The sequence below is a fragment of the Cyprinodon variegatus genome, unplaced genomic scaffold, assembly GCF_000732505.1.
Source record: "Cyprinodon variegatus isolate N-32 unplaced genomic scaffold, C_variegatus-1.0 Scaffold681, whole genome shotgun sequence".
Classification (NCBI taxonomy): Eukaryota; Metazoa; Chordata; class Actinopteri; order Cyprinodontiformes; family Cyprinodontidae; genus Cyprinodon; species Cyprinodon variegatus.
Genome location: NW_015151134.1, coordinates 71,200 through 81,153, shown reverse-complemented (window position 1 = coordinate 81,153; position 9,954 = coordinate 71,200). Strand labels below are relative to the sequence as shown.

The 9,954-nt window shown below is 38.7% G+C and overlaps 1 protein-coding gene across 3 annotated transcripts in view; it reads left to right on the top strand.

Moving 5' to 3' along the window:
• Window positions 1–2,247: 2,247 nt before the first annotated feature.
• Window positions 2,248–9,954, top strand: part of LOC107097267 (small G protein signaling modulator 1-like) — a 21,207-nt gene continuing 13,500 nt past the window's right edge. Inside the window, exons 1-7 of one of the 3 annotated variants that reach the window (XR_001481829.1) lie at window positions 2,248–2,590; window positions 2,949–3,086; window positions 4,204–4,328; window positions 4,876–4,943; window positions 5,372–5,535; window positions 7,213–7,348; window positions 8,264–8,393. Coding sequence is in view for 2 of the 3 variants with exons in the window: in XM_015394359.1 (XP_015249845.1) it covers window positions 2,474–2,590; window positions 2,949–3,086; window positions 4,204–4,328; window positions 4,876–4,943; window positions 5,372–5,535; window positions 7,213–7,348; window positions 8,264–8,393 (878 nt within the window). In the remaining variant the exon portion in view is untranslated. Of the gene's footprint in view, window positions 2,591–2,948; window positions 3,087–4,203; window positions 4,345–4,875; window positions 4,944–5,371; window positions 5,536–7,212; window positions 7,349–8,263; window positions 8,394–9,954 lie in introns of those variants that run through there. The other 2 variants (XM_015394359.1, XM_015394360.1) reach the window with 2 other exon arrangements.

Sequence of the window (9,954 nt, the reverse complement as noted above, 5' to 3'; positions counted from 1 at the left end):
CTTTCCATTTCATAATTACTTACCATGTCTTGGTAGGGTTTGTTTCTGGTTATTGTTGTGTTTTGGGTCCAATTCTGCTTTTTAACAGCAAGTTAGATATTTTCCCTTAACATCCCCTGGTAAAAGGGTGGATTCATGGTGTACTCTGTGAAGGTGAGCTGCACAAGACCATGATGCTTTCACTCCCATGATTCATAGCTGTTTTTAGCTTCTTTTTCTGTAATGTTGTACTTGTTATATGTTAGCAATGTCCTTCATTATGGTGTAAAAATAACTGGTAAATACTCATCTTTTTGAAGTAGGAATTTTGTCTGGTTTGAATGTACTTCTTAGACGTCATGGACACTTCCCCTGCTAAAATGTGGATTTAATTTGAAATCAAAACAAAGCTATAAATTCACTCAGAGAGCGCAGACCTCCGCCAAGTTGCTCATTTCCCCCAAAATATTGTCATTCTTAAGTTAACAACAGAATCTTTACAGAATCTTTCAATGAATTCCTTGATCCAGATGGTGATCTGGAGTATCGCCAATATGTAAACATTTCCAACACATGCAATTTCTCGCAATTTCTGCAAACTGACAAACTGACATAATCTCCTTGGCAGAGGTAACAAACAAAAGATAAAAGATAAAGCAGTACTGCAGCAACATGATGATAAGATCCAAGTAAATATATATATATATACGCAATAGTGGTTGAGAACTAAGAAATGAAAGGATTCTGGGCCTAGTCAAAGTCCAGATCTAACTGATACTCCCTGGGGAAACCTAATATGGGCTGACCATGTAAGAAACATCTAAATCATGCCATAACTGAAACTGGAGAGGGGGAAAAAGTTCTTCTAAGCAATATCAGAAACTGGTGACCAAAAGTACAATTTCACCAAAATAATACTATTCGATCAGAGCAAAACTAGCTTAAAGATTAGGCAGCAGAAATATGCATAATTGTTTTATGTTTAATAAGAAAGAAAGCTAAAGATGCTGAAAGCCGATCATATCACTATCCCTGTCAGGGAAAAATGAAAAGGTTTGACATCAATATTAAAGAACTGAATTTTGAATGTCTTCATTTTTCTAATTTAGCTATATGATAAAACCTAGATATTGAAAACATAAAATCTTAAATCTATGACAGCAGTGTCGGAGAGGAGAATGTTGGCCGGTATAAAATCCATGCTGGACAGTTCTGCACATCCTCTTCATGATGTGCTGGTCACCCACAGAAGCACCTTCAGTCAGTAACTCATTTCACCACGCTGCATCACAGAGCGCCACAGGATGTCATTCATGCCTGTGGCCATCATACTGTATAATTCATCTCTCTAACAGTTATTTAAATCCATTAATTATTAGTGTCATGATAGGCTTAATGGATTTAACCCACATGCAGAACACCACTGGAGACAGAATAAAGTTTAACAGTGTTTATTATGGAAATACACAGGATTATGCAGGATCTGGTTCTGGTGCAGGTCCGGGACTGGATTCACTAATATCTGGAGAGATGAGAGTTTGGTTAGCCAGGCAGTTGTTGGCTTGACGAGTGAGTAGAATTCAGATAATACCTTGAAGAGGTTCTAACAGATCCGTGAGAGGAGGAACCGGTTGGGTCCAGAGTCTGTGGGGGTTGCAGGGAGTTCAGCAGCAGCAGCGTCTAGCTTCGAGCTAGAGAGTCTCAGACTTGGGTTTGTTTCCTAGCTCTTTCCCAAGAACTGGTGAAGGAATCCAAAACTGAGATCTTCAGGTTTGGCTTACGTGGGCAGGCAGGCAGGTTTCCAGGTTATGCTCATCCAGAGCTTCAGACCTCAGTCGGGTTTTCTGTGAGCAAAAGACAGAGGCAGGTTAGAAAGCTAGTTTCTCTCAAGAGACAACCAGTGTTCTCAAAGTTTTCAGAGGCTCAGGTTCGCTAACCAAACTAGGTCAACACTCCGGCGTCGAAGGAAGGTCTGACTGCTGCTTATGTAGGAAGGTCTTATGATGAGCTGATGATCCTCAGGTGTGCTGAGGACTCCAGCCCAGGAAGCCCACAGCGCTCTCTGCTGGTGACAGGTGGCAGATCTCCAGATCCCAACAATTATTTACTTATTTCATTACTTCAATATGTGCAATAACACGGTCCTGTGCAATAATAGTAAATAAATGTAATGAGCAGCACTGTAAATTCTAAATACTGTTAATTGTATTTACTGAGATCCTTTTCTTTTTTTATTCTTATCAATGTTTATGGGGGAGAGGCTGTAATTTTAGTGTCTTATACTATATTTTATTTTTCTTCTTCTGTAAATGGTTGCACTGCAAGAAAATAATTTCCTGCAAGGGATTAATAAAGTAATTCTGATTCTGAAGAAAAAATATACCTCTTGATATAAGAAAAAAAACTACCGTTTCATTTTAAGACAGATTATTCCCCAGCTCTGTTTTGCTGCCTCCTTCTAACAGTTGGACCTTGTGCTTTGGAGTACACAAAGATGAAGACTGCAGATCACTTCTGGACAGACCCGTCGGCTGACGAGTTGGTTCAGAGACATCGCATTCATAGCGGCATCTGCAGGCAGGATTCTCCCACAAAAAGACCTGCACTGTGTGTAAGTTTGAAATCTCACAGGTTCTTTTTAATCTTCTTATCCACATTTCAGCTTTTTACCCTGATAGATCAGCTGTATTAGCAGACATTTCCTCTTGAGATGCATTAAGTGAGGCACAGTGCGTCCCAGGAGCTGGAACAGGGTGTATCTCAGTCCTTCACACTTATTCATCCATTATGCTGTCAGTGAAGCAGGTCAGCTTGGCCTATCTTACAAAGCAAAGTGCTCTATAACATTCGTGTGCCAAGAAGCTCTATGCATATGTGTGTTTGGAAGAAAACAAGATGCATAAGGACAGCTATATTGATGTACACGAACAAGTAAGTGTGAGTCATCGGTCTGTTTTGTGATTGCACAGATCCAGAAGCGACACTCCAGCAGCAGCATGGATGAGCGCCCTTCACCCTCCCCGTCAGCTCGAGAATACGTGGAGTCACTTCATCAGAACAGCAGAGCCACGCTGCTTTTTGGCAAGAACAATGTGCTGGTGCAACCGGTAAACCTGAATCCTCAGACACATGCTACATACAGTCTGCTACTAATGTAGACTAATGTAACATATCAAGAATAACATCTTAAAATGTTACACTTTCTGTCTTGCTTTATTTGTATTAGATAATGAAAGAGCAGCAAATAAATTGTGAAAAGTTCTAAAAAGAATGAAAATCAAAGCTGGTTTTTATAAAGTTTCACAAATAAAAAATAAAACCAGAAAAGTGTAAAATCACCTTCTGCTCTAGTTTCAGATGCAAGTTTACTTTTTCACAACCAATTATACAAACAGACTAAATTTTGTGAGTTGCTGGTACAATAGCTTAAGCTTCTTTTGACTTCAAGTCACCGGTTATACCACTTTAATATAGCTTAATGTAAATTATCCCATTCCAACAAGTACATTTGAAAGACAGACAAATAACACAGTCTGGTAAAAATCATAAATTATGATGCAAACTGGCTTTAGCTTTCAACCTCAGTCAACATCTGTGCTGCCAGCATCCCTGTCTCTAAAATGTGTGTACCTGTATGGTCAGAGTTGACATGAGGGATCACAGATTCTCACTTTTTTTTTTTTTTCGTACAGCTTCTTGTCCAGTTTTGTGAATATGCAAGCGTTATAAATGTGATCTCTGATTCTCTTCACCTGGCCTGTCACTTTCGGTGGATGGCTGGCTCCTTAGGTTTCGCAGACGTGCTTTACTCTTTCTTATTTTAAAGATACATTTAACATGTTATTCTGAGTTGTTTAAGCCTACAGTAGCATATTCCTTGGTCTTTGTCATGCTTCTTTGTTCACTAATGTTCTGATACAAACCTGTGAAACCTTTAAAGAACACTTGTGTTTAAATATGGAAATTTGATAAGACTTTCACCAGAAATCGTCCACTATTTGCTTAGCAGAGGTTTTCTAAAGACTGTGAACTTTCACTAGATTTAATGTAGAGGGGTCAGAATACATGTACTTCCACAAATTTTTTCATTTATCAAAATATGTTTATAATTTCTCTTTCTCTTTACAAGTATGTATTGATTGGAATGTAATATAATGTGGTTGACCTTTTTTTTTCTTACATTTGATGTTTGCTGACATAACTGCCATGTTGCTCCTGCTTTAGAGGGACGACATGGAGGCTATCCCCGGTTATCTTTCTCTGCACCAGACTGCTGACCTCATGACACTGAAATGGACCCCCAACCAGCTCATGAACGGGTCTGTTGCTGACTTGGACTACGAACGCAGGTGCAAAATAATTTAGGTGATAATGCATTATTCTGAGAATAACAAATATCAATATGCTGTTCTTTTCCTAAGCGTGTCTGCATTTTTTAGTCTGTTTGTAATTTTGCTTTTTTCACTAGCTGTGCTGTTTTTATAACACTGTGTCACTGAATAATGTAGTGTGTTTCTCCTTGGGGGGGGCTCAGCGCTCTGAGTTACTGCTGGTGATCTGATGAAGCCTGTTTTCAGCTTACCAGCAGCCAACAGATGGCTTATTGACTGCAACACTGCTAGAAATCTATCAAACCAGCAAAACCGTGTTATCTTCTAAGGCTTTCACATGGTTACCGGCAACAAACTAATCAATCTTGGCTTTTTTATGTGCATGCTGCTGTGCTGATGTTTTTTTTTCCTCAGGATAAAAACAGAGGTCCACAAAGTGTTTTTTTTTTATTCTTATTTTACTGACCCAATCCTAATTTATGCTTTTCTTTCTTTTAACTTTAAGTATTAATATTAGAATCGGTTTCTGCTTCAATGACTGCTGTTTTATCTGTGTTTTTTTCAGTGTATACTGGGACTATGCCATGACAATCAATTTTGAGGAGATTGTATATTTGCATTGCCATCAGCAAGGTATAACTGTCTACTTAAAATCTTGGCCTTAGAGGTATAGTGAAGGATTTTCATAATTTTTTGAAAAGACCTTCCCTCTCCACTTAAGAGAAAAAATGCACATGTACAACCCTGAACCCATTCTTGAGACGGAACGCCTATTAAATGCGTGTTAGAGCCTGTATGAGCCCATTTCTCCTTGTGCACGCTCTGTTTAAAAGGTGCTGTTTGCATAAAAGATTTAAAATTTTTCACGTAGGACGGCCTTACATATCACCAGAAAAACTGACAAATAGGAAGACCACTTATGTTGATGAACAACCCGGAAAAAGAACATCCTCCACTATACCTTTAACAAATGATTTGCAGTAAAGACTTGTAGCTGTGTATTGATGATCTCTTGTAAGTATGAAGGGTTTGATAGGTTGTCATACATCTGTGTCCTGTAGTGGACAGTGGGGGAACGGTGGTGCTTGTCAGTCAGGATGGGATCCAAAGACCTCCGCTTCGTTTCCCCAGAGGAGGCCATTTACTACAGTTCCTCTCTTGCTTGGAGAACGGGCTGCTCCCTCACGGACAGCTGGACCCTCCACTCTGGTCCCAGAGGGGAAAGGTCAGCATATTGTCCATCCACGACACAATACAAATACTTACAGCTGGGATCCTGGCAGAAAGCAGGACTACAATGTTAAAGGAAGATTGTCTGAGTAAAAAAAAAAATCAATAAAAATAGGATTTGGGTTTTGAAATAGACCTATTGTCTCATTGCTGCATCGTCCTTACTGAAGCGGATGACTGTGTGCTCTTCTCTCTCTTGCATTGCTAACACATAACAAGCAAATACCTCAAACACATATGCTCAAACTGTCGATTTTTTATCCTGCACAGGCTCTTGTTTCTGCAGTGCTGTGAAAAGTATTTGCCTTCTTACAGATTTCCCTTGTTTCTACATTTTGTTGTCACAATTGAAGGTTATTGATTAAAAAACATAATTTAAATATCAGTCAAAGATAACCCAAGTAAATATTAAAATACAGTTTTGAGATAATTATTGCTATTGTTGAGGGAAAGACATTAAATTTTTTTTAACCAGTTGAAAAAAACTGACCTGTTTTACTTAGCACACCCAGCCTGCTTACAGCCTGAAGAAATGTAATAAATAGAAGCTTTCTGACAGCATGAATTAAGTTAAAATGTTTTTAAAAAAGCACCTCAGCATGCATTTTTTCAAATTAATTCAAGAGTAGATAAGAAAGAGTGTTTACTTCAGTCAGTCTGGAAATTTTTATTTAGAGAGCTTTTTCTGAACTGTTGGGATTACAGAGGACCACAATGAGAGCCATACTTTACAAATGGAGAAAACATGTTAGATGACAAATCCAGTGGGTCAAAAAAGAACCCAGAACAACACCAGCTAAGTCATTTCCCTGTAAACAGATAAATAGAGGAAATATTGCACCTCTGCTGCTCAAAAGAGACAAAAAGGAGTCTTATGCGGGTCGTAAAAACAAAAAACAGCAACATCTGATTGAGACGTTTAGGGAACCATTCTCTCGGCTGAGAGACAGAAACTAAACTCTTTGAATGTTATGCTTCCTGTTAAGTCTTGCATAGATAAAGACATTATTTCTGGACGGTACCATGAAACCAACAATCCTGGTGTGGGTAGAGCTCTAGTATTGGGCTGCTTTTTTGTTGCATAGCCTGGAAAGCACACCATGAATTCTGCTCTCTAACAAAATATCCAATCATCAGTTAGGATCTTTAGCTAAAACATTTTAGGGTTATGCAGCAGGGCAATAATCCAGAGCACAGCAGCAAGTCCATTTCTGAATGGCATAAAAAACAATGACACTGTTTAAGTTGTTGAGCATAGACCTTTAATAGGCAAATAATGCTGTAAAGAACTCAAATGTGTCTAAATTCAAGCATTTCTGCAAAGAAATGATACTTAAACCATCCACAGTAAGGTAACAGTCTATTTGACTGTATTTGACCACAAATGGCCATTAGCATTTGTTAGATCAAGCTGTTATTATATTTAGAAGGTCTTAATTATATATTTTAATGAAACAGTACTAATTGCGTTTTTCTAGCCTGAAATCCTCTCTTAGTAACTGCATTTTATATTTACTCTCGTTAACTTTGTCAGATTTTAAATTTTAATTGATAATCAGATGCACTGTGGAAATCAAAGGCAAACACAATATTAGTGGAGGTAGAGCTAACATAACTGGTTTCCTAAAGGTTTACATTTTTGTTGTTGACTTCAGTCTGACCCTGTTTTCAGGGGAAGGTGTTTCCCAAACTGAGGAAGAGGGTCCCTGTGGGATCTGGATCTACAGAGTCGGTCTCTGACAAGGAGGAGGATGAAGCCACAGACTACGTCTTCCGCATCATCTTCCCAAACAGCCTCTCTGATTTCAGTGAGTTTCTAATCCCTTCCTTGGGGCGAACAGATCTGAGATTGTGGCGATAAAATGAAAATGTCGCTCCTTGTTTGTTTCAGTGATCGTATCCCAGCACCGCCATCTGATTATTTTCTCTTTCCCTAAAATCGAAAGGACAGTCCGCCTCCCATACAGGGACTCTGGTTGCACCCAGGAGGTGCTGCAGCCGTCATGAACAATCCCCCTCACTCACAGAAAGCAGCTGTAACACTGTCACACATGGGCTCGTCAGCTTTCCTCTATTTAATTCCTCGTGTCTAATTCCCTTCTGGTCTAGACTGTACCTTTGGCCATTCTTATTGATGTGCGGCATTATTAAAGCTACTTGTATTGTGCCTTTCCAACCACATCTCAATGCAGTTAACCTTTCAGAAACCTTTTTAATGGCTCAGGGGTGGATTTATCAAATATCCAGGCTTCCTACACAGTCTGTTTCTACATCATCCATAGAAAAATATGCAAATTGAAACAAGAACTGGGTTGGAATCCTGATTTTGTCTGCTAATCTTAATTGTTTTATGTTTTTCTAGAAAATATCTAACAACTGTATGGTGTCTTTAAGATTAAATGTTTCTGTGTCTTCAACCAGGAATTAAGCTGTTCTATGAAGCACTCCAAACAGGTCACAGCTGATCAGCATCATTCTTTGACTTAGACTTAAACTACTTTTATTGTCATTTTGTGTACACACAGTGTATACAAAAAAAAATTTCAGTTTGTACAGCTCTCATGAAATTTCCATTTCTTAAAGTGCAGCGGTGATCACATTCTGCTGGAGAGTTTGCTCCTGTGTTTAAAATCCTCCCTGTGCTAGTGTAATTTACCCCAAAAGCCTCTGGAAGCACAGTTTTTTAAAAGTGATAATGAGGATGAGTTTGGTTTTGCACACAGGGACGCCTCCAGATCTGATGGATCAGGGAGCCGCCCTGTGGCAGCCCACTCTCAGGAAGCCTTCGTGTTCCTCCTGCTCTCAGGGGAACTTCTCTGATGAGGCCTCGCACAAAGGATGCAACTATGAGAGGTAAGAGACAAGCAAATTTCCAATAAAAAGCAAGAGATTGAGGACAGATACAAGGACTTTGAAACTACCCACAGGAAAATGATGTGACATTTGGCGGACTGGAAAGAGAGGGGGTCTGTGTAAATTAGCTGATAAGCTGATAGCTGATTGGCCAATTTCTGCTGTATGGCAGCAGAATAGTTTATCTTTTTTTACAAAAGGTCAGCCTCAACCCTGTAGTAAGCTGTACATCAGAGATAGGCTAGAATTTGTTATGGAACGTATAAAGCAGATATAAATCAGAACAGCAGAATTATTAGAAGGGAACTGTACTTGGTTTTCACAGATTTACAGCCTAATGTCTCAAATTAGTCCCACGTTTTAGTAATTTATTCAGTAATTTCTATACACCAGAGGTCAGGGATTAGTGGACCGCGGTCCGGATCCAGACCCACCTGCTGGCTAATCCTGACCCAACCTGATTTAAAACACTTATAAATTACCGCACGGTGTCTAGCCCCGAAATCCCACATCCTACTTCACCGCTCCGCCCCTACAGCCTCCGCCTGTCCCTCCCCTCTCGCTCCGACTCTGGGCTCAAGGAGAGCATGTGCTATATTATTATGAAATTCAGGAACAAAACATGTAGACATGAAAGCTTAATTTAATATGACATATGAAAAAAATCCCCACCATCATCCAGCCAGCATATGTTCAGTTTCTGCTCAAATATTTTCGCTTTGTTGTGGATTTTTGTAACAGGGATAATTAGGATCATACATGGTTTGTATGACTATGTTTGTTCTCTGCTTCCAAACTTAGTATCTCTTCATCCGTGCCTGAGATGAGAAGTTTCTTTTGAAGTTGTGAGAGGCGCTCCTGGGCATTTTCACTGGATTTGATTAAACTTTTAAGCTACTTGGTATAAAATAAATATTTTGATCGAGATGAGAAATCTGCTTCCTGGTCTGTTGAATTACTAATAGTTTGCATCCAATCATTTAAATAAACAATCTTAGTTTCACAAATAAGCCTGGGATGGCTTATTTGTGAGCCACTGTAAGGCCCACTTCTCTCATTAAGCCATAAAAAAGAAAAAAAAAAGGTCAGTTCAGGTGTGTCAGGAAATTGTCCATATACCAAACTGAACCATTGTTTTTCTCTTAAAAACACTTTTTAAATTTTAAAATAGAGAAATGTTCCATTTTCCTTTTTACATTTTATTATTTTAAAATTCAATGCATAACATGGATGCATAAAAACCTCATTTTATTTCAGTTTTAAATTCTGTTTAAAGGAACAGATTATAATTTAAAATGTCTCCGGACCTGTACGGGTTGATGATTTCCTTTATTCGGACCCTGCTGATTTTTAATTAATATCCCTTTCTAAAGACCATCAATGTCATTTATGTGCTGACCAAGAACTGAAAGCTCAATAAGGATTGTTGCTCACATGAAAATAAATATTAGTAAGGAGGTAATTTTTTACTGCAATTATGATAATCAATTAAACTTTGGCTAATATTAGTGCAAACTTCTTTGTCTATATTAAAATTTAACTGGCTTTTCTTTTGCTAAAA